Raw genomic sequence first — 25,811 nt, forward strand, 5'->3', positions numbered from 1 at the left:
CACTATCTGAATTGTCTATTAAAATCTTGCCTGCTGATGGTCCGGCACAAAGTTCTAGCTGGATACTTCATTCTAAAACTACAGAAATGGGAAAGATAGCTAGGGACTTGTTCCTGTTATTGTTTTGTGTTGCATATTACCCAGGAACTGAGCCGACAGGTCTGTTGAAATTTTTCTAATTTTTAACAATAAATCCCTCTTTATATCGCGCCTTGTTATATGGCTCATTCGAATGTTTCGTACTTTCCCTTTTTCCCAAAAATTAATGGCTAAACATTAGAAAATTAAGGTCAAAAAATAATGTATTTATTAGAAAAATATTTTTGATTTTTCTTTCAACGAACCAAAAAGCACAAGGATTTTTTCTATTCATTAAACCTCTTCATTTTAAAGTACAACTGTTTAAATAATTTAGCGACCAAGAAAGAAAACTAATAATTCGTTTTACTAAAAGAAAGCAATCGGTTTTCTATGGGGTTTTTTCAAAGCTTTTTTCAAGGTAATTATGAACTAATTTCATTAGTTAGGTACACGAACTGCTTACTTGTAAGTTAAACGCTTTTGCAGCATGTCTTTTCCTCCACAATTTCACTTATTTTGAATTGAAAAAAGGGTTCCTTGTAAACCCGAAAAAAAGTGCCTGTAGTAATCTGAAATTTGTGCAATTTATCGTTGTTATTTCTCTTTTGCTATTTACTTGTATTTTGGATTAATTGCTACGTTTAAAGATTCCGATTACGGCTCCTTTTCGGATATAATTGCACTTTTTTCGTCTTCTGATGAGCGCAATAAATATAACGAGAAACACGATTTATCAGTAAGAACTTTACTCTTTTTTTTCCATTAGAATTGAAATTGAATACAAAACTATAAAAAAATAACTTTTTCAAAACTTTCCTTTTCAGGATATGCCTTGTACTATGATTCCTCGTATCTGGCAACACTGGATTGGACACGTAAGTTTTATATGTTTTTTAACGTTACGCTATCATCTTTATATAATCTACACAAAACATCTTTATTCCACCTTCTCCAAACTGGAGAACTCACCTTTAAAGTATGTTCGATATGAAAAAGATTGATTCGATTGTCAAAGAAATGTCATTTGCTCCCACAAAAGAATCGTCGTAGATTCTATTAAATTCTTTTTCAATCGATGATGCAAAATTACTTTTTTAATACCAGTGCTTTTTCTTCTCTATTTTCTCGCTATTTCTATAAAACTAAAAATTAATAGGGAAAAATAGTAGAAGTTGAAGTTATTTTTACATTGCATGAGAACTCACAAATGACAAATGCTTCAATATCTACTAGGCTTCACTGAACGCGTTTACTTTTTAAACGCGGAAGACTTTCTGTACGCTATCTTTTGGCTAGAAAAATTCCCGAAATTAAACGAATTTTGTTCAAAGCTTTTATTGATTTTATCTTAAAAGGAGATTAATGAACTAGTTTAATAAAACTTTATTTTGCAGTCGAGAAAGAAATGTGATGATTTGCACCATTTTCCGGATTTTAGTTTATCAGTGTTCACTGTAAGTTCATGAATGACCTTTATAAAGACCCCTATATATACCCCTATATAAGGCTCTATTAGGGATTACAATACCTTTTCCAAAAATTTAATACAGGTGTTCGGTATTTTTAAAACGTGATATCGGAATACCGGTATTAATACCGGTATTTGAAATTTCTGAAAAAATTCTTGAAAACATATTGTTTCGTAGCCATATTTCATAATTTTGTACGAAAATTGTATTATTTATGAAAACGTATTGTAAACAAATATAAAATGAAGGAAAAAAATGTCATAATAAAAAATTAAAAATAGTAAAAATCATAATGCATCTATTCATTGAATTGCCTCTAAGCCTGGAACTCATTTTAGTGCTCAACTTTCCTACAGTTGAAAATAATCTTTCTGAATTGACACAGGTCGGTGTTACTGTTAACAATGCGCGATACACCTCCTCTAATTGTCTAGAAGTCCTTCATCTTCAAATAATTCGGTCTCTTGTGCGTTATTTTTGGATTAATCCTTTTGTGTGTGTTTCTTTTGTATTGTGTGTATTTTTATTATTTTTAAAGAAAATTATAGCGAGTTGTAATTACTTTTCCAGTGACCATACTTTTCCTATATTAAAATCATTTTCTTTTGAGCAGGAGAGGTTTGGGTTTGCTTTTCATTTGCCCTTTGGTTAGAAATTAACAATAAACGTTACTAAAGTTAATCTTGTTAGTTTCTCTTATTCGTTTTCGCTTTCTTTTCAAAATTCGTCACAATTATAACTATGTAAACATCTGAAAATATGTTTCCATTGATTATGCTTTACCTCTATGCAAATTTTCAAGGCACTCTATAATTTCTAAATGTTATCTTGCCAAAGTCAAATAGAGCGACAAGACAACAAATCAATACTGGTGACAACAAATTGCCATTTTTTGTGCTAACAAGAAAAAGTTTGTCAAAATTTAATGCAGTAGTGACATATAATTAAAAAAGAAATCACAAAGTATTACTGCAATTAATGGTTAAATACATTGTTCATAGGAAAAATGCCTTCACAATCACACTCGATATTAACTTTCACAAAAGGCAAAGTGAATGATTAGGGAAATGAAGAAAATAAAAACATGCTACACAAAAGCACACGATAATGCGGTTCATCTCACCATCTAGTAATGACGATGCAAAGATTTTGCAATCTTTCCGCTACTTTTGTTTAATGATATTTTATTAGTTCATGCTTTTGAGCCAAACTGTTCTGTATCATGGAAAAAGAAATGTCCAAATAAAATAAAAGTAGATATTTAATAAGATAAATTGAAAATTCTTTAATTGAAACAATTTATTATTGTTTTCAAGCTAATACCGAAAATACCGTTATTTTACCTCATCAAATACCGGTATTACACAATTGCTCGAAATACCGGTATTCGGTATTCCGGTATACCGGTATTGCAATCACTAGTCCCTATATATAGGCATATATAGCGGCTCTAGCCTTTATAGGACAAACGAAGACTGATGCTGACGTAAACACGAAAAAAACCTCAAGTAGTGTTACTTAAAAACTTAAAATGCTTGAATCTAAACATCTCGTGTATACTTCAATATGAAGTCTATTTTCCATTAAAAAAATAGTTTTGTTAATTAAACACTTTTTTATAATTCTATAAATTTAATTTCTCTTATCTCATCAATGAAATTAGTTCGGTGCATCGTGCTTGCAACACAAAGCAGTGCAAGATATTTCCTCCAAACCAAGCACATATACTCCCCCTCACTCTCCGTAGTGAAGCTACTGATATACATATTGTTATAATTCTGCACTCACACGTTTAACAAATTATGCAACAAATATTCTGGTAATATTGATGTTTTTAATGTCTTCTTCATCCAACACTCGTCCGTGCCATAGCCGTCATTAAATGCCGCGTCGTGCACGTGTAGTCCAAGCAAGCAGCCTGGTCCGTCCTAGCAAGCTTGTTGCATAGTGAAAGGTGCCAAGTTGTAACGCATTTAGCCGCAAAAGCGTTCTCCAGGACGCACTACGAGGAGGCGAGTAACGTTGTACCCCAACATGTTTAATGTGAAAATGTTCAAAAAATTGGAATTTTTTTTTATTGAAGCTTTTTTTCTCCTTTTTTTTTCATTTTTATTCGAATTTGATTTTTTTTCCCCTATCTATGTACATTGTTTTCTATATTAGGTGGTTTTACTGCCCGTCAGAAGATTATTAAAGCACTATTATTATTATTATTTTATGAGCGTTTTTCATACCAAAATGATTTAATAATTTACTTATAATCGTTTAATTTCTGTTTTTAGGGTGGGATCCAGATCTCTGGTCGATTTTCAGCACTTTTGGCTGGAATCCTATCACAGCCGACACAGTACCTTTTGGTTCAGGTATAATCTTTATGTACCCTTTTATTCCACAAAGGGACTGTTTTTATAAATAATGCCATACTTTTTTTCAACAGTTTTGACCGCAACCCCGTTCTCTCCTTTTTTATAAAGTGTCACACTTCATCTTGTCTCCTCCTCCCCCTTCTTCTTTGACACGTGTCACGCTCTTTTTCATAAATACATCCTTCTGAAAATAGCGTGCAAGGCAAACTTATTGTTACCCTTCCCCTCCCCCCCCCCCTTGTCACAAACTGTCACGAGTTCATGAGCCCCTCCCCCTCAACGCGTGACATCATTTGTGGACAGCCTCAAACTCACATTTCTCAAGAACTGCACATGAATTTTAAATTAAAAAGTGTTTTAGAAAAGAGTTAATTGAATTGTTTTTAAACATGATTCGGTGCAAGAATTATTGAAACTTTGAATGCAAAAAAGTAAATAATTCTAAGGAAGCAAATTTCTAAAGAATATCAAATTTGAGTTGAATATATTACAGAATACATTACCTACACTGTGAAAACGATTCAAAAACATTCCTGGAAAATAATAAGCAGCTGATCTGCCCAATTTCAACCAGTAACATATCTTACAAAAACCAGGAACGTTTTCCGATAAAAGTCAGTATCCTTTCCTGAAATATTAGGAATCTCCCCTGTTAAAGCCAGCCGTGAACCTTCTAGAAAATTTAAATAGGTTTAATTTATTTGATTAGAACCTTCCTGATTTAGCAAGAAAGCTCCAGAAGTATTAGAGCAACCACGGCCAAAGCTGCGCGAAAACTGCAAGCAAGAACCAAGCACATTCCTTGTTTGCAATTCCTGCCTCGCAAAGCTGTAGCTATACAGTGACTTATTTGCTCCCATTGGAAGCTTAGTCAATCCGGACGGGCCATTAACAATCTAGAGCCACTTGATAAACACGCTCCGTCAATATTTAAACTGGTAGCAAAAAATATTTTTCACGCCAGTGCAAGGTCTACATTCGTGCATCTTTTTAGGAATTCAGGAAACTTTTTTGCGAAGATACTTGATTTTTTGGGGAAATAGGTGAAAAAACTTCTGAAATCACGAAACGTTCCACGGAAATAACCAGTAACGTTTCGGGTTTTTTTTTTTTTTTTTTTTACAATATACACAAGTTTCAGAATTACAATGATTTTTAAAAAAAAAATTTTAAGAAGATTTTTTTTTCTTGCTGAGGAAACTAAGCGACTATTAGAATCTCATACGAGCAAGATACTTTTTTAATTTAATATACAACGCTGGTTTCTCACTATTTTTTTGCTCCTAAAGATATGTTTTTACGTCTTATAGGAAAATTTAAAAAAAGAAGAAAAAGAATACATTTACAATATAATGAATTTATCACTAAAGGAAACTTAGAATTTCCTAGTTAGTTACATTTTACAATGGTATGGCAAATCTAGTATTTTCTGCCATGTTTAATTTTAAAAAAGTAGTTATTGGTCCATATGTTTTTTTGCTCAGTTTAATAGATTATTAAGTAAAAAAAGCCTTTAGACAAGAGTATAAGTTCCATTAAAATGTACAATAATTCGCCAAATAAATGAATTAGAAACCGTTAAAATGTAAAATAATATAAGCCAGATAGATAAAACAAGCCATTACAGAAATTTAACTTTCCATTAAAATATATAATAAAGAACATAAAGCAAAGAGAACCACCAAGCGAAGAGTTCAAGCAAACTGAATTAATGAATATTAAAAGTTTCCATTGTAATATAAAATAATCCGCCTACTAAATTACAGAAAATTAAGAAGTTCATTAGATTGTAAAATAACCCAACAAATAAATATTTAGAGTAATTAAAAAGAATTAAAAGTTCCATCAAAATATAAAATTGAAGCCAAATGAGCAAACATAGCAGTGATATAAACATTCCTTTTTTTTTCTTTGTTTCCTTCTTCTTTTTTCCCCTCGTACTTTGTCAAAGTAGAAAGTATGGCGTATTACGTCATCAAACAGCTAACATCACAATATAAGTAACTATTAACTACAGTTAAGTCGCGAAAACTCGCTTCTTAAAAATCCGAGATTCAGTTTAATTCGATGGGCTTTATGAAATTTAAGGTATTTTAAGGTATATTTTCAATAGTTAAGAAATGCTTTTTAATTCAAATATGAAAATTGTAATTTGTTGCTGTTGTAAAACTTCCTCAGATATGTGCAATAAAATAGTAAAAATTTATTCAGAGATAGGTGTAAATAACATTCAACAAATCAATCTCTGGTTTAGAAAAAAGTTTTTCTTAAACATTTTATTTGAATAAGAACGATTGATACTTTTTAATATATTTCTGTCTTACACCCATATGACAATAAATTTTGAAAATACTAGATTACTTAATATTTACCTCATCATAGGGTTTATTATTTATTTATTTATCGTTGTTTAACATTAAAAAAAATATATTTTTTCCTGCGTAGTTTTTGTACTCAATTCTTTTTTTTTTTTTTTTTTTTTTTTTTTTTTTTTTTTTTTTTTTTTTTTTTTTTTTTTTTTAAATTTACATTTAGAGCTGGAAAATAAGCACATGATGGGTGGTGACGTGATGCCTCATAAGAATGTAAGATTTCAATTTATGTAGTTTTACTTCATTTATTGAGCAATGACGAATTGTTTTTTATCTCATCTGACCATTTTTTATATGCTTATGATTTTTCAGATTGCCGTGACGACGAGAATAAGCCTAACTCGTTGTTTTTTAATGTGTAATTTAGAGAGACAATTTTTTTTTTGTCAAATTTAAAATCGTCTGCGTTCATTCAATGCGAAACTCAGTCATATGTTAGATTAAAATCTTTCTTTTTTTTCTTTTTGTGTGTGTGTGTGTGTAAAATCAAGTTTATTTCAGAAAAAACGCCTAAATAGATGAACTTTATAGCAAAACTTCATCTAAATACAAAACATCCAGAGTATTAATCCCCTTCATTCAGATTGATAAGAAATGAAATACCATAACGGTATACCCTGTAAATATGATCTTGATGATAAGTGTACTGGTGTATGAATGAATAATCTTATGAAAATTAATTAAATGACAACTTTATTATCGCATCCTAATATCACCATCCGTAATATGTCGAGTTCAAATTTCTTTTCTATTTATATTCCATTCTATTTATTTAAACAAGAAGCCCAAAGAGTAGGATCCTATCGCAATTTGTGATTGAGAAAAACATAATTTGAAGTTAAGACAACAAAATTAACATGAATGACAGGGGCAGGATGCTGAGTATTTTACTTTTAATGGGTTTTATTTTTGAACTTCATATCCATTTATTTTTTGGCAGTGATAATTCATAACTGCATCGTTTCTCTTCCGGATGCTGCAGGGTCGAACATTCAAGGAATTTACAGAGTAATCCAAAAGTGGGCTTACTCCCTTTTATTTTCGACATTATATCAATTATGGTTGAATGTTTGTTATACACAGTTATGTTGAAGCCTTAGCAGTCATAAACATCGGTACAACACCATTCATAACATAACACAGCTGAATTCTGCTCCATGTTCTCGCAGATGTTTTGCGGAGTTTCGGGGATTCAGAAATGTTTTGCGGCAGAGCAACTGAAATTTTAAACTTTGATTATGCTCTACTTTTCTACGTCATAACCTTTTCAACGATTTCTTTCGTTGATGCGACACCATCGGTATTTTTTTAATATAGTAAGAAGAACTAATAACAACGACCAACAAATTTTTTTTATCATGTACTTGTATTTTATACTTTACTAACTTGACTTCATTTTATTCGTTTTTACTTCCTTTTACAAAAAAGGAAGTATTGTATTCGCGAAAAAATTTTCACTCAAAAATCGCCCTTAATTTCCATTTTGCTCACCCCCAAATGAATGTTGAGTTTTTTTTTCGATTCGACCACATGCGGAAAAGTGCCTAAGAATGTATAGACACGCGAAATATCCATTTTGACCATCACCGAGGTAATTACAACGACTTTTCTCGTGACGTCTGTATGTATGTGCGTATGTGTGTATGTGCGTATGTGCGTATGTGCGTATGTGCGTATGTATCTCGCATAACTCAAAAATGGTATGTCCTAGAAAGTTGAAATTTGGTACATAGACTCGTAGTGGGGTCTAGTTGTGCACCTCCCCTTTTGGTTGCTTTCGGATGTTCCTAAGGGGGTCTTTTGCACCTTTTTGGGGGAAAATCATTGTTAATTTCGATGTAAACTCAAGTCAAGGGCGGATCCAGAAATGTTTCAAGGAGGGGGCGGTTGAATTTTTTCTCTTTACCTTTACTACGTATCTAATTACACATGTTTGAGGGCGGGAGGAAGGGGGGACTGCATTAACATTTCTATCTAAAACATAAAGACTTAGCCAAGGAGGTCCACAAATCCACCTGCTTACCTTTTCCATCGAAAGAGGTATTCTAAAACTGAGTTTTTTTTAAATTCAGTTTCGAAAAATTACCTGAGGAAAGTTACTGAACCCATTATTTCACCTAACACTACCAGAGACATCTAAAATCGCGACTTTAAGGCTTAAATTTTGCGAAATGCCAGGGGAAGGTCTCCAAACGTCTCCTTCTTACAGCCAAAAATCGTTTAAAATTGCCACTTTAAAACTTTAAATTCCGAAAAGTTTTCGGGCGGAAGATTTGAGCCTCATTTCTTTCCTTAACGTCATAAAAAACGGCCTACACTTGCGTTTTAGAGCTTCAATTCGGAAAAATTTCCGGTGCAAGCTCTCTCAAGGGAGGGGCGATCGCCCCCATCGCCCCTCCCTTGTATCCGTCCTTGACTCAAGTGGCGTTATAATTTGTCGGACACTTGGCGATATATCGCCAGTCTTTTGGTCGCCAAGTTTTGTCGCCAACTTGGCGACAAATTTGGCGGAGTTTTTTTTTTTTTTTTGGTTTCAATTTGGCCATTGTTGGTGATATTTAGAGAATAAATATTGAATCACATTAAAATAGCGAATAATGGGGAAATGACATTAAATTGGAGTAAAAGGAAGTCATGTGATGCACACATCAGCTCGTTTATTGATAGCCTTTCGCTAAAAAAAACTATGCTAAATTAGCCTAAAACAAAATATTTCTTTGATTTTCAGCCTTTGCGTTCATATACACTCTTCCTCGACTTCCATTACTTTTTAATGTATCAATGTACTTTAAATTGAAAGAAGTCATCATTAAAAAAAGCATATCCTACAATATTCAATATGCCAACCCATTTTATTTATTTGCTTTCTTTCTAAAACTTAGCCGATAAACTTATATTTTCAAAGCAACTCCAAAATGCAGATGGAAAATTAATTTCCAGAAATTTGCATAAAGTTTCTCAATTAATAAACACTGACGATGTCACATTAAATCCGAAATCAATTGTCGAAAACCAGTGCAAACGTGAAAGCGGAGTTCCTATACCGAACGTCTAATTATATATGTCTAGCTAGTGAAAAGGAATCCTTACATTAATTAGTGAATGCTTGATTAATTCTCTTTGCCGCAGGTACTATACTCGAACTGAAACTGTACGTGAGTAAATAACTGCACTATTGTTGAAAACGTCTTAGCTAAATTAGTTATTTAGCTCTTTGTTTAACGAAAAAAGAAATTGTGGCAGTGAGAAGGAAAGGGATGTAAGTGGACTTTTTCAAGTTTCAAGAAAAACGCATTTGAAGTTCAAAACCTAGGTCTGCTTTCACTGATTTTTTTTTCTAAATCATATTGTTCACTGTAAAAAAAAATTGTGTTACCTTACTCTCCATAAATTGGTGGCAGCTTAGCTGCCTTCACTGTTCTGGAGTAACTTAACTGATATAACTGGTGTCAGGCTACACATCGCTCGTGGAAGGTTACTCCATGGTAAAGCCTTGCTTTCCTAGGAGCGAATCGCCCATATTCGACGTCGCTCCTCGCCGTAACGCTGAAATCAAAGTCAAGTGGATTCCGGCGTGGCCATTCACGACGTCGATTTAGCTTGGACGCGCATGCGCAGAAGAACCAAGTTTTTTCCTCGGAGAGGAACGACGCCGACGATCGGCGAGTTGGCTGCTAGGAAACCAAGGCTTGATGCAACAATAGCGTAACGTCTCACTCATTTCTATGTATGGTTACACCGGAATTTTCTGTAGACTTACAGAAAAATTACTTGAAAAGTTATACATTAGCAAAAATTAACCTTTCATCTAACTTTCTTGAACAGGTAAGCATTTTTAATTGTAAGTAGACTAAAATTTCAAATTCGACCGTTTAAATTCAAGTAGCAATCTCTTTCTATATACGTTTTATACATATTGAAAATACAAAATGAATTGGTAGGTTACAATGCTTGAAATTTTGTTATAACAGTATTTAAAAAAATAAATAATCATCTTAGAAACGCCTCCTTTACAGCTCTTGCTTTTAATTATTTGTTTATTCAATGCTAGTGATACCCGCACGGCTTTGCCCGTAATAGAAAAATCAAAAGGTCTTTTGGTTCGCCTGTATATTTACAAATAATGTATGGTGAATTTTCTCGCCAGTTGGCTTGTACCCATGTTACGGTTCCACGTTATAATAATTTCGTATCTCGCCAATTGGCTTGTGCCCAAGTTACAGTTCCACGTTATGATAATTTCATAATTTACTCGTCCATCTTATGATATTTTTTTTTCTTAAAATTGGGATAGAAAAAGAACAAAATCGAATTTTTGAAAAATCGCTTCGAGGTGCACACCCCCATGCTACAAACTAACTTTGTGAAAAATTTCATGAAAATCGGCCGAACGGTCTAGGCGCTATGCGCGTCACAAACATCCTACAGACATCCAGACATCCTCCGGACAGAGAGACTTTCAGCTTTATTATTAGTAAAGATTTATCAAGTTCATGTATTTTCACAACAAATATACACCAACAATTTGAATTTTTAAAACAATACATTAGAACTGGTGTAACGTTACACCCATTAATACTGGTAACCTTACACATTTTTTACAGTGTTGTATCAGCGCGGAGGAGAGGTTCTCCTACCATTTATATTGGTTATCTCGATTTTTTTAGTTTTGAAACTTACATCCCTTTACTTCTCACTCACTCAATTGAGTCTGAAATATAGCGTGGTTCTCAATGTTCTTTTAGATTGAAGTCGCACAATTCAATCTGTTATTGGTATATTAAATTGCGTTTGTATAATCAATTTACTTTATACATCCTGGCCAGCAAGCATAAAATATTGCACCCAGTTTAAGTAAGATCAATGCCGAATCTAGGGGGGGGGGAGAAAACCGAAGTCCTTTTCCTTAGAGACAAATTCACACTATTTCTGTTGTTTTTTTTTTTTTTTTTTTTTTTTAAACCTTGAAATAAAAACGTGAAAGCAGTATATTAATGGGCGCAGTTTCAAGTTTTGTCCCTGGTAAGACAAGAGCAGTGGCGCACCCACTCTATAAAAAAAAACGTACAAAGAACCCCTAAGTGCGAGTAAAGTTGTGTTTTCAAAAACTGGTATAATTAAACCTTTTTCTGAAGAAAAAATAAAAAATAAACTGCCATAAGTCAAGATTTGCTGGCATATCGTTATTTAAATAAGTGAAATTTTATTCAAGGACTTTTGTTGCTTTCTGTGGATGTATACTGTACAGAACGAGATTTTAATCAAAGCTTTCTCATTTCAAATAGGGTATTTTTGTCCCAATAATTTTATGCACAAAAGGCAATAGCATCACAACGAGGGGCAAGAGGGGGGAGATATCCGCCCCAGGCGACACTCTTCTAGGGGGTTACACCCCAGATGGATTTAAGAGAGAAAACAGACACTTCAATTCTGAAAATGTCCCGCAATACATCTTGAACTATATTTAATCTAACAAATTTCAACGGTAAGTGGAGTAGAATATTCGGGCAGGATACATAGGATTCTGATGCAAATTTTACTTAAAATACGTTCGTAATTCACACTTGTATTTTAATTTAAATTTTTGTATACCGTATAAATAAAAATGAGTTATTTCTAAAAATTGCAAAGATTCTGATGTTCTGAAAATATTAAGATGCAGCATTAAAGGTTTTTTTTTTTTTTTTGAGGGGGGGGGGATGACACTACAAATTCCGTCTCGGGTGATGCCCGTGCTATGTACGCACTGATAAACTAATGCATATGCCTCGCAATGCTACATTCGTTCACTAGGTATGCATACTGATCTTACGTAAATACGTTCAAAATTATCATAACATATAAAATTACTTTGCATGTAAAAAAAAAAAATATTTTCTAGCACTGAAAACGATTTCTATACTGTGTCTGATTCTTACTTTTTTCCCCGCTACTTGTCAGTTGCGGAAAACGTGATTGAACTATTTATGCACGTACGCATACTTGGATTTCAATATTTAGTGAGAGAAATTTGAATAAAATGGTGATATATTGTCTACCTTACATCTTTTTGCTTCTTTCTCTCAATACTTTACAATTCTAATAAGGAAAGATGTTTCACGATTTAAAACATTTGGAAAATTTTCACGAGTACCTTAATGCAAAAGGAAGCATAGCTAAATTGCACTTCAGTGACCTTATATTTTCTGAAACACGTTAGATATTGTGTGACAATGCATTAAATGCCTAAAAACGATTCCGTACAAGATACAATTTAAGACAAATTTAAAATAGAAATACAAAGAAATTGAAAAATCAACACATTAAAAAAACTGAAAGAATAAATACAAAAGTGTGAACAAAGTTGTGAACTTTAGGACCAATCCCCCCCTTGATAAAGTGTTGGTCCTGGGTTCACCTTTTTCATTTTCCATTTTGATGTTCTCGCTTTTTTCATTTGCTTTTTTCATTTGTATTTTGACTGTTTGTGTGAATATGAATATATATATATATATATACATATATATATATATATATATATATATATATATATATATATATATATATATATATATATATATATATATATATATATATATATATATATATATATATATATATATATTCTTCGTAAACGTAGCAGCAATTTAATACCCATGATTTCATTAATTCTTGTTTTCAATGTTCCTAGTTTATTTTTTAACGTTCCATGTTCATTTTTGTTGTTGTTATTGTTGTTTATCTTCGTTGTTACATACACTTATTTCTGTGCTACCCGTGCATGTGAAACTACATACTTTACTATATATATATATATATATATATATATATATATATATATATATATATATATATATATATATATATATATATATATATATATATATATATATATATATATATGTGTGTGTGTGTGTGTGTGTGTGTGTGTGTGTGTGTATATATATTTGGAAAAAAAGGAGGGGGTTCAGGAACTCTATATGTAAAAATAGGCATGAAAATTCAAAATTTTACTAAGCAACAAGTGGCCAGAAAACACTTTAAATTTTGTTATGCAACGCAATTTTATTTTGAGTCTACTCTTAATCCAGGATATTGATTTTAGTGAAAAATAGATGACTGCGCTAAATGAATATTTTAGCACAACGCTGAGAGGTTGCGTGCAAAAAAAAAAGGGTTACGGCCCAGCAAATCGGCTGGAGGCTGTGTTTTCGCGTTTTCATAAAAATTAAAATTTCTGAATGAAGCGGCGACTAAAAATGAAAATGAGGATATATAACTATATTAAATGTGTGTTCTTCTCACTTTCTGCTAAATAAAATTTTGAATATTCAAGTCTACTTTTAAACATAAAAGAATTCCTGACAACCCCTGATTCGATGCCTCTAAAACCTGTTAAACAAAAAAGTGGAAACTCTCCTTTTCAGGGAATATAGTGCTTAGTGGTACTGATCAACAGTAAAAAATTAAAAGTTTTAAAATTGTCATTTTTAAGGAGGGAAATGTTTTTGAATTGTTTTTTTTTTCTTTCAAAATACTGTGGAAAGAAAACTTAACGCATGTTTCAAAACAATGCTTGCATTTTAAACAGAAAAAAATATCCTTTTAAATAAAATAAACCATATCAAAATATGTTGTACCGTTCCTGAGATAAAGAATTTTAAAGATTTTGTTGGAAATGGCAATTGAGAAATGATGCCCAGGCTGCCATGTTTTGCAGCCTGTATCTCGGTCCAGGAATTTTTCTGGACAAAACCTAAATGTACCCTGATTTTTCTTATTCATATGTTTTAATATACACACCATTCAAGAAATTCCGAGATTATCAAGGAAACACCCTGGTTGAATTGACATGGATTCTACCTTAACTGCTTTTAACAATTCGTAAAAAATAAAACATCCTCATATAAATAATAGCCGATGATCGAGTAACCCGCGTGTTTCAACAATGAAGCTCGCGCCACGTCATGATAATTTGATAATATGTTTTGGTAATGTTTAACATGCAGGAAAAGGCTTTATTGTAACAAGGCTGAACTCGATCCGGTAACTTTACTATTTTACTGGTAAGACTCATTTCAGAGGAATGAAGAAACGAATAAATGGTCAACAACGAAAGCTACCTACTGGAGTTTAGGGTTAATCCACTGGAGTTTGAGTTAAAAATTTCAACTATCAAAATATCACCAAACAGGCAATTGCCTCGTTCACATGTAGAAGCAATTTTCACCGACTTTCTAGTTATTGAAATAATAAAACAATATTACCGATATGGTTGGGCTTGTATTTGAGGAAAAAATTAGATCAAACCGAGAAGTCATTAATAATATATAGCAGCACTAAGCTCAGACACTAACGCGAAGCGATAATGTTTTTCAGATTATGATTTTCCAACACAAATTATTATTATTACTCTTATTTTGTGCACTCAAAAATAATAGTTTAGCAACAGCTGTGGGTCCCCCCAACAATAATCCTATTATTTCCTAAGAATTCATGAACCACAGACTGGAAACCACTATGGTATAGGATAAAATTCTAAGGATTTATCATAATGTTCTTTAATACCATGCATAAGACATCTACGTATCTTATCATTATTTTTATAAGAATTATAAGAAAATCATTCATCTATTTTTTCAACCTATTATTGATTGTTTATAAATTTTATTTTGTAGTAAAAACATTTTGCATCTACAAAATAGCAGTAAATATTTGGTCTTTCTTCGCAGAACAGTATCCCGCTTGATAAGCGTGTATGGCCAGACGGAGTAATACCTTACAAAATTGCTCCTGAATTAAGTAAGCCTGAATATATATTTCAGTTCTTTTTTAGACTTTATCACACTGTGAAAATAAAATTAATGCTTAACAGAAGCAATTCCACTGTTTCAAATTGCCCCACTCATGTGTTAAAACCATAGATGTAGCATAACTAGATGCACAACCCCGTAACGGCAGCCACTGGCCGCCATTGAACGCTTGAATCTTTAGTAGATCAGTGCATGGCCCCACTTAATTTTTATAGGCCTTGGCAATCTCTGAAACCTATGGCAACAAAAAGGGCGCTACAGGGCACCCTGTTTCCATTACTTTGCCATTGATTGATGGATGCAGGGGTTCCCTCTTGCAGTCAGAATGGGAGACGTCCAATCATAAATAAGCAAAGTTTGAAACATTGACTTTGATTGGTGGATGTATGAGTTGCATCGGTTTAACATAGAAAAGTCAAAAATTGTCAAGGCCCGTAAGCGAAAATTTAGTGGAGCCATGATCAGTGACGAGGATGGCTACAGCAAAAGTTGTTTGCGTGCATGAGCTCAGCCGTACGCATGCACTTTTCGGACGCTTGCCTGCCTACTTAATGGATACGGGTGCTCATGGAACCGGTTTCTTGTTGTGTATCTGGTTAATACTGCATCGTTGGTTAAAACAATAAATCATCGTTTATACATTTCTATAGATTGTATGTCTTTTACATTTATACGTCGCACAGTGGGGCATTTGAGCCAAAAAGCTGGCCATAAATCAAATTTTCCAAATATAATGATTATTCTGCTAGTTTTTCACTAAAAAATGGTTGCTAATAATAAACTCGGGCAAGTTACATGTATACTCTTAATTTTGCTTGCTCAAACGCAACCCATAAAAGTTATACCGATTATTAACTGGCTTAGATATGTAAAAGGAAACCAAACAATTTAACAATGTTGAAGTACATATTTACTAACTGTTAAACAGACATTCGACACAGTGAAATGTACAAAAAAATAAAGCAGAGCAAATTAATTATAGTTTTGCTGTTTTACACGTACATGGGATGATGGTGATGAAAGTCTACAAACTTTTGTCATCAGTATCACTATCTTCAAAACAAAAAGATTTTAAAAATTTTATGGCTTCCTTCGATATCGTTTGCCTTTTTCTCTTCATGTGAGATGATCTAACGCTACTCAAATATGGATCAGAAGTTAACAAGAGTCTATTTAAAACGTCTTCGTTACAATCCTTTCTGGAAATTGTTCTGGTGAATTTTTCTCTGTACTGCCGAGAATGCTTGTTTCTGGCTTCTGCGGCCTCTTCGGTCAACTGACCGATTGGTAACAAGGCATGCGATATAATACTCGGAGCATGAACTAGTATCTTGTGGACTGTTGGTGACATAGGTTGCCAGGCATACAAATTTACATAATACTTCGCAGTATCCATGGTATACATGCCAAATTGCTCCACATTTATGTCGAAACCCGAAGATATCACCTCCAATATTATTTTAAATCGGAGAATTAGTTCTAAATCTATCCCTGTAATGGCAGCTGTTTCATTCACGTCACCAAAAAATCTACGAGACGTGTTTCCTTCATTCGTGTTTCCATAGCCAACTTTAGGTACGTCAACCAGCAATCCCATTTTATTCTTGAATTCTTTTTGAATTATCACTTTGGCTGCCTTAATTTGATCTTTTTCATTTTTCTTTGTAATACGACCTTTGAATACTCCTGCTTTTATCTTATATGATAAATGTAATAAAAATTCGAAAAACCGAATCCTAGCGTGCAGAATAGATAGCCCGAATTTAAAAGTCTCTGGATCTTCTGTGCTTTTTGCTGATAAGTCATTAAAGGTTTTTGACGTGCTACCGCATATATAGCAGCGCATAGTAGATGCAGTGTCAGTGACCGCATTACACACTTTGCCGTCCACCATTGTCGGCAGTAACAAATTTTTTATTTTAATTGTTTCACTAACATTTGTTGGAACTAAGTTTTTTGCTTGATTTTCTATATACCAAATCTCTTCCTTTGTGATGTCTTTGTTCTCTTTAATAAACCTTATTCTAATAGGTCTGCAAAATCTAGGTGACGATGGACAAGGATTCTGCCAGATAACATTTTTGCCAGACATTAATCTAAGAGGCACAAGAGAACTGAGGAAAATGTGAGCATCAGTGCCATCCTCATTTTCACATTTTTGTTTGTACTGGCTTTGCTTTGATCCGTCACAACCCCACTTAAAAATCAACACAAAATCTGCAGCTTCTTCATGACTGTATGCTTGGAACACTGGCTCTAAATACATGCACAATCTTATGACTGTGTGATCTACTAAATCTTGCAACTGTATTTGAGCACAAGTTTCATCGACAAACATTCTCGCTTTGCTTTTTGTACATATTTATAACAAGGATAAACATCTTTGTTAGCCTGCTGTATGACTTCATACTGACTCCTAGACAAATTAGCTTCAACAAATATTGCTAAAGCCTTTTCCGGCGAGTGTTTTTTGATAGTAATGCAACCAGCAGTGACTGCTTTTCGAAACTTTGTTGCTCTGGCTGGAGACTTATTTATGTCTTGGATAACTTTTGCCACGTCTGTGTTGCCTATGGCACGATGACTCATTTGAGCAGCATACGTTAATTCATCAACAGCAACATTTTTTCTTAGTTCCGATGTTTTTCGGCGCTTCGTTCTTTCACTCGATTCTCCGAAATCCTTACTGGGTCTTCCTAATGGTAAAAGACCCGGAACTGAGTAGGTAGGTAACATAACCCCTTCTTTTAATCAATTTTGGTTGTTTTCTAGAAATCGGCTTTCCATTCTATTACATGCCATCCATTTTCGCATGTAAACAATTTTAAAACTGTTAATGGTGTTTTTAACTTCCGACAATTTTTCGCAAGGGCAGTTAGTAATTTTAGCTAGACTTTTAATTAGTTCTTTAAACTTTCCATCAAAGGACCTTTCTGTACTGCCAATTAACATCTTATGCAGTTGTATTCGACTCATAGATGTAACAGAAGCCTGTGAACCTAAAAACAACCGAAAAAAGAGAAATAAATAAAAATCACAACTGCCCTATTGATCGCGTTATTATTTTTTCGGGCAAATTCGGACAAACTTTTAGTTCAGATTATCACAATAGAGATTCTGAAGTATCACGGGGTATAATTTTCAATGAGTACAAATGAGTACAACATGTTTAAAAACCTTCACTTTTTTAGGAATTGCAAAAAAAAGCACATATAATTTTTGTGAAGTTTGACGAACCGTACTAATGTAAAAATAGTAGTTTAAAATAAATAAAAACTGATGAATAATAGTGCACAAACCTTGCTCAACCCCGTCCATAGTAAATTACTTTACTGGAGTTACTTCTGACGTGAAAATAGTACAAGGAAGTAACTTCGAGAAACTGTAATGACTCAAACGAAGACAGCCGTATTTCGAAAGCGCTAAGTTCTGACTGCTGGTAAATTCGACTGGTTAGTCTCAGTGCAGAGGGAACACTTCCACGTGATGCCAAATTTATCTACCTTTTCTGAAATTTAAGGTCAAAGCTACTCATTGAAGTTTGCATTTTCGACTTTTGGCCAGCTTTTTGGCTCAAATGCCCCTCTGTGCGTCGTTTTCAGCAAATTCGGATTCGTTCATATCAGTTTTAAAGCAAAAAGCGTCACGAAATGTCGGTTATACCTCACTTTCCTTTCCCTGAAATTGGTAAACATTTCTGCTTGTAATATCTTTGTTGGTTTCTGGTTCCTAATCTAAAATGACCCCCTGAGTATAACTATGACCAACGTTTTTCTCCATAATATACCACTTTATGGGAGCGGCTCTCTCCTATTTTTTCAGTTTTCTATAGTTTCAGAACCATTGTTTTTATTTTCAGGGAAAGAGAGCATTATGGCTAACCTAGATATTAGGAAAAATTACTACTTTAGTAGGGTCGAGGGCGCTTGGAACAGCTTACCGGAAGTGGTGGGAATGAGCAAGGGGGTGGATAGCTTTAAGAAGGCCATTGATCTTCTTTGGGGACTAATAAATTGACTAGGACCAGCCTAACTGGGCCCAGAGCCTGTTGCTGGTCGTCACATTTGTATTTGTATATTTGTATATTAACTACTAACACTCTTCAGAAGGCTGAAGAGCTGAAAAGTTCAAGAAGCAAGGAGAGTTACATTCACAGACATAAATGAGATTTAAAATTAAATTCAGCATGCATATAATATAGCGTTGATGTTTATTTATATTTCTAGGGATGCACCGCACTCATTGTTCATCCCTTCGTGGTGCTGTGCTTTTCTTTGAAAAAAAAAATCAAATTTTTAGCTAAAATTGTCACTTAAACATTTAAAACTAAAATGACTTAACCCCAGAACCCTGAATTTCGTGTTGCGGTGTTTTTACCTTGTTATTTAGTTATCGGAAAATTCCTTGTTGAAAGTTATTATAAATTTTTTCAAAACATAAAAGCTTCTTTTTTTTCCTTTTCAGATAAACAAATGCCTCATATACAGGCAGCTATGCTTTACATTGAATGCAAAACTTGCATAAGATTCTACCCACGGATACTCGAGAAAAATTATATTTTTTTGATGAAAGGTGTGGGGTAAGTTCTAACTTCAAAATTTTACATGTAACAAACTTCCAATAGATCGCACACGCGAAATCCCCTTTCAAGAAATATTCAAATATTTCCCCTACAGACGAAATGGCCTTTTAAATGCACTAAATATTTTCACAAAATTAATAATTTCGTGGGAAACTCTTTTGAATATACTAAACATTATTTAATTACATGTTTTAACAGTTGAGTACATGGACTCCCATGTTTCTTTTTTTACCAACATTTATAAAAATTAAACTTCATACCTAACTTTATTGCTTACTCACAGCTCATATTTGCTCAAGAATTGATTTAAAAAATTGTCTTTAAATAAACGAATTTAATATCTTTGTGGCCAGCGAAGTGAGTTTGCTTTGGCCAATAGTAATGATAGGCGACCTTCGTCTGATTTTAACTTTTTTTCCAAGAAGACTCTCATTCTGTACACATTCGGTATGTTATTCCCACATTCAGACTTTAATCATAAGAGTCCAACTTATTTTGTTTAAGTTTGTAAAACTAATTAAAAACTGAACTTTAAATTGTTAAACCATCACATGAAACTATATAGAAACTTCGCCTCGAGTATATACCTTCCAGAATTGACATGCATCAAAACTCCTTTACAAAACCTCTTTCTAAAAGCAAATTAACACATCGAAACAATAATTATGAGTAAAAAGATCTACGATGATACCTTTGACCCAAAAATCAGGCCAGTTTTTAATGAAAAAGCACTTCTGAAGAAAATATGTATTACTACAAGAAACTTATGAAACAAACATCGTATTCAAATGTACTCGATATTAGACGATACCTTATTCGGCAAACTTTTACTGTCCAAAATACTTTTATGCATCTGATACCGCGTGATAAGGAATAATTTACTTTTATTTGAAGCAAGCATTTCTCGGTTTAACATTCAATCGATTTGTATCAATCTTTTCAAAATAATACCAACATACTGAAACGAACAAACTACAGGTGTGTGCACATGCATAAGAGAAACTGCCTGAAAATGAAGAGATTGAACAGTAGAAAATACTTGCATTTGATGTTCATTAATAAAAAATACGCTGAAAAAATTGGCATAAACAATTTCTTTCTCGGACGCACAATGCAGTTATACATACGTTAATGGCATGGAAATATTTAAAACCGACAGAAAAGATATGATCGTTTAATATTTATTGCAGTCTTGCACTTATCACCGCAAAAAATACATATGCCACGGCTCTTAGTTACATTGACAGACATTGAAATGTTGAAGATAACGGATCATAAATAGTGCTTTTAACTACATCATACTAAAATTTACCAAAAGTTCAGGACAAATCATGATGATAACTAGAATGTCAAGACAAAAGGAAGACACTTTCCAATTCAGGACTAACTTCCCAAAGTGATATAATCCTGAAGAAATCTCTGTGTAGGGCCCCAGACTATCTGGGGCCCTACACATGAGTAATAAAGTATTTTTTATTTCGTTTCTATAATTTATTTGTTCATCGCTAAAGTATTGAATTTATGTCGCATTTATTTTTGTGATAAAACTAAAACCAAAAAAATCGTATATTTTTTCTTCTTCAGGTGTCATTCTCACGTAGGAATGGCAGGAGGTCTTCAAAATGTATCTCTGGGGGCAGGTTGCTACAAGGTTGGAAAAATTATGCATGAATTGGTACATGCTATTGGCTTCCAACATGAGCACCAACGTCCTGACAGAGATGATTTTATCACCATTAAATGGGAAAACGTAAGGCCTGGTAAGAATAAACCTGCAAAATATTCTGTTTTATAAATTATAAGTAGTAGGGAAAACTGAATCAACGTTTAAGTCCTATTTTATTTTTAAAAAATCATGATACCGTTCACTGTAAACAAATTCCGAAACGTTACTGGTTATTTCCGCGGAACATTTCAGGATTTCACAGGTTTTCACCTATTTCCCCATAAAATCAAGTATCCTCGCAAAAAGATTTCCTGAATTGCTGCAACTTGCATGAATTCAGACTTGTCATTGTTATGAAAAACAGTTTTAGCCACCAGTTTAAAGACTGATTAAGCGTGTTTATTTAAAGTATCGGCTTAGGATCGATTACGGCCCGGCCAGTTTGACTAGGCCCCCAGGAAGCGCTAATAAGTCATTGGGTAACTTCAGCTTTGCAAGGCAAAAAAAAAAAAATGCTTGGTTCTTACTTGCAATTTTCTATCAGCTTTGATCGTGGCGCTAATGCGTCTTGAGCTTTCTTGGTAAATCAGGAAGGTCCCAATTAATTACAGTAAACCTATTTTATTGTTCTGGAAGGTTTTCGATACATGACTGGCTTTAATAGGGGAGATTTCTAAATTCTTCAGAGAGTTTCAAGAATAAGTTCAGAAAGGTTTCTGACTTTTAGAGGTAAAGGTTCCTGGTCTTTGCAAGATATGTTACTGGCAGAAATTGGGCACATCAGCTCCCTATTATTTTCTAGACACGCTTCTGAATCGTTTTTAAAGTGTTTGAAACCAATTCATTATATCGCTTTTAGAAGATGATAGCTAAAATATTTTAATTGATATCGGGAAATAAGGGGCAAAGTGAAATGGTAAAGTATATTCAGTTTTCAGCGCTACCTATAGGGAAGGGTGACTCAAAGCGAGTGGGTAAACGAAGAACGATCGAAAATGTTAGTTTTTAGCTTTTTATCGTAACAATTTTGGTTTTATTTCCTAGAAGGGATCTTGAACTTTAAAATAAAAAGTGATTCTTTCACTATTTCAAACCCAATATTTATTTATTATCAAACATTACAAACACTTGAAAAATCCGCTCAGCCCAACAACAAGGGGGCCTAAAGCGGGTAAGCTTAACTAATTGTGATTTGGCACATTTGTCAGTCAAATATGAAGTAATAAATGATTAAATTAACTGACGAGAGCTAACTGCCATTATAAAGAAATAATAATAAAAAGTTAGATTTTCAATTTAAATTGTTTAAGCATAAATCAGCACATTTGTTTATAAAACATATAAGTAAATAATTTATTAAATCAATCAATAGACTAGCTAATTTCCATCATAAAGATAACTTTTTTATACATATCCTATTTTAATAGAAAATCTAAATCAGTACATTTACCAAAAAATGTAAAGAAAGCGAGCATACCCGCTTTGCCTACCCGCATTGCGCGAAAGCACGTTTTTTATTTCAATAAAACGTAATATTCTTGAAAAAAAAAGCAATAAGTTAGTCTTCGACTAATCACAAACAATAAGCTAGTCTTCGACTAATCACAAATTAAAAACCTTCAGTTTTTTATAGAAATTTATCATTTTTCTTTTTTTTTTTTTAATTTTAAGCCTGGCTACGCCATGCCACTTTTCTGCCGCTTCGTAGGGACTGATTGAAACTCGAGGGTATTCGGGTAAACACGACATACGTATGTATCGCAGCTTGCACACCATGCGGCGGCATACGAATGCCTATCCGCTTTGAGCCACCCTCCCGTATAACAATATTTTAAGTAAATTCCTAAGCATATAGTTGATTCCAGTCAAAGAAACAAGCAGCTCTAAAGATCGAATAAAATAATACTAAAGTTATTTTCAAAATTTGATACACATATTGTAATATTTTGTCGTTTATCAAAAATATTGTTTCTTATTATAAAATGATAGTTCTCGTAATTAACTTAGTGCAGTACTTATTTGGTTAATAATAAGGCAAAGTGAATTAATTCATTTCGTTATTTTTTTTTCCTCTCATTGAGATAGAATCGTCTTAATTGGCCCCTCGCCAATTCCATGGCAAACGTGATCAGACAGTACCTACATTCAATCTTCAATTTAAAAGAAATCTTGAATACAGGTAAAAGAGGAAGGATGTCAGCATGACTTCAGACGTGTTTCATCTGCCATGTTTTCAGAAAAAGATTGCAGAAGATTTTTTTCTGTATTTTTTTTCTGCTAAAATTAAAATTATTATGACTCAGTAACATTAAAAATATTGTCTCTAAATTATTTGTATTTGATATGTGTACTTTTTTTTTTAACTGAGGGAGCACATATGACTCACAGTCCTTAGAAGGTTAAAGCATAGGAATTGCATTTGACTTGGCTAAATGGGAAAAATGTTACTATTAGAGCCAAGCTTATATGAAATGCATATGTGCATATGCAATGGCATACTTTTGCTTCTTTCGACGTAAATGTATATAACTGAATTGAAACGGCAAATTTTCAGTATGACTGCATACTACTGCATTTCTTTTTAACTTAAAGATTTTTTTTACAAAAGAAAGATTGCAAAAAACTTTTGTTCGGTATAAAGAACAAATCTCTTTTGTCCTTTACAAAGAACGAAAACTCTTTTGTTCTTCATTAAGAAAAAAAAATATTTTGTTCTTCAGAAAAAACGAAAAAAAATTGTTCTTCATAAGAGCGAAAAATATTTTGTTCTTTATAAACAACGAAAATTCTTTTGTTCTTTAAAAAGAACAAAAACTCTTTTGTTATTCATAAAAAACAAAAACAATTTAGTTCTATATAATGCAGGAAGCTTTTTCGTTCTTCATAAAGTTCAAAAACTCTTTTGATCTTTACAAACAACAAAAACTATCTTCTTCTTCATAAACAGCGAAAACTCTTGTGTTCTTCATAAAGAACAAAAACTTTTATTCTTCATAAAGAAAAAAAATCGTTTGTTCTTTATAAAGAACAAAAACTTTTGTTCTTCATAAAAAACAAAAACTATTTTGTTCCTCATAAAGAACAAAAACTATTTCGTTCTTCAGAAAGAACGAAGCTCTTTTGTTCTTCATAAAGAACAAAAACTATTTCGTTCTTCAGAAAGAACGAAGCTCTTTTGTTCTTCATAAAGAGCCAAAACTATTTCGTTCTTTTTAAAGAACAAAAAATATTTTGTTCTTCAGAAAAAGCAAAATTTATTTTGTTCTTCATAAAGAACAAAAAATTGGGCAAACGCTGAGTTTTCTCGAGTTGCCCAATTTTTTCTGCACAGTATCGCCAAAAACCAGAAGTGTAAGTCATGGGCATAGCCGGGTTTCCGTTAGGGAAGGACAAGCATAGTGGCGCATCAAGATAGTGGATTTTAGTTGCTCTCCTCCCGCCTAGTGTGGACCTCCGAAACTGCTTGAAATTGTAATCGTTCTCTCCCCCTAAAAAAATAGTTTATGCTTTTTCTGTAGAAATGGGGGTCAGAAAAAGCAGCTACGAGGGCTCTCCCCCGGAAATGTTTCGAAATCGAAGTCCTAAAATTGCAATTTTAAATTATCTTTTGAGGAATTTGGAAGGAGCTTGGGTGTCAAAGGTTTTCTTCTAGGGAGAGACAGTTGCCTCTCCCCCCCCACCCTCTGGCTACGCCCACGGTGCAAGGGGTAGAAAGGATATTCGTGTTTTTGTTCAGTTGTGAAAACTTTTATTTGAGTGAATAAAACATTTTTAGAGCATATTTTAGGAATTTTAATCACATATCTGCATGCATATTTTGATGACTTTATTGTGCATATAATCCGGGTTCTGGTTATTATACACATACAAACTAATTGTCTCCCCCATTTTTCATCAGGTCATGAAAGAAACTTTGACAAGTTAAAGAAAAAAGACTTTCTTATTGATGGTCCATATGACTATTCTTCAGTGATGCACTACAGTTCCGTGTCATTCAGCAAAGACAAAGCGAATGGGCTGAAAACCATGGTTCCGAAGAAAAGGGGCATTGTTCTTAAACGAGTGGGGGAGAAAGTGCTAAGTCCAGAAGACATTAGACGAATTAAAACTTTGTATAATTGTTCATAGGATTTTTATTTGTAAATATTAGGAAATAATTAAAGGTTTTATTTGAGATTGTCATTTTTATTTATTTCCTTATCTTAGACCGGAGCTCAACAAATGCCGAGGTTAGATTTGCAGCGCTGGTGCCTAAAATTTTTGTGAGGAAAACGAGCAGAGATTTATACGGGCAGTGCTGCAAACTAGGTTTGTCGAAACTCAAAACAAGAATTTCGTTTTATCTTAAAATGCATTTTATTTATTCTAGTCGGAATATTTAATTTAAAACATATTTGAAAAATCAACATAACATTTTTTTCAACTTGTACGATGTAAACACTAGCATGTACTCAATCTTATTGATTCAAAAAAATAACTTTAT

At 33.1% G+C, this 25,811-nt stretch overlaps 1 protein-coding gene across 1 annotated transcript; it reads left to right on the top strand.

The window, feature by feature from the left end:
* On the top strand, window positions 1-25,499 carry LOC129228036 (astacin-like metalloprotease toxin 5). The gene is made up of 8 exons (XM_054862665.1): window positions 1-159; window positions 906-956; window positions 3,833-3,913; window positions 6,452-6,501; window positions 15,000-15,069; window positions 19,545-19,659; window positions 21,247-21,422; window positions 25,227-25,499. The coding sequence occupies exons 1-8, from the start codon at window positions 87-89 to the stop codon at window positions 25,454-25,456; spliced, it is 846 nt and encodes a 281-aa protein (XP_054718640.1). The 5' UTR covers window positions 1-86; the 3' UTR covers window positions 25,457-25,499.
* Window positions 25,500-25,811: the final 312 nt, after the last annotated feature.

This window comes from Uloborus diversus, chromosome 8, assembly GCF_026930045.1.
Source record: "Uloborus diversus isolate 005 chromosome 8, Udiv.v.3.1, whole genome shotgun sequence".
Taxonomy (NCBI): Eukaryota; Metazoa; Arthropoda; class Arachnida; order Araneae; family Uloboridae; genus Uloborus; species Uloborus diversus.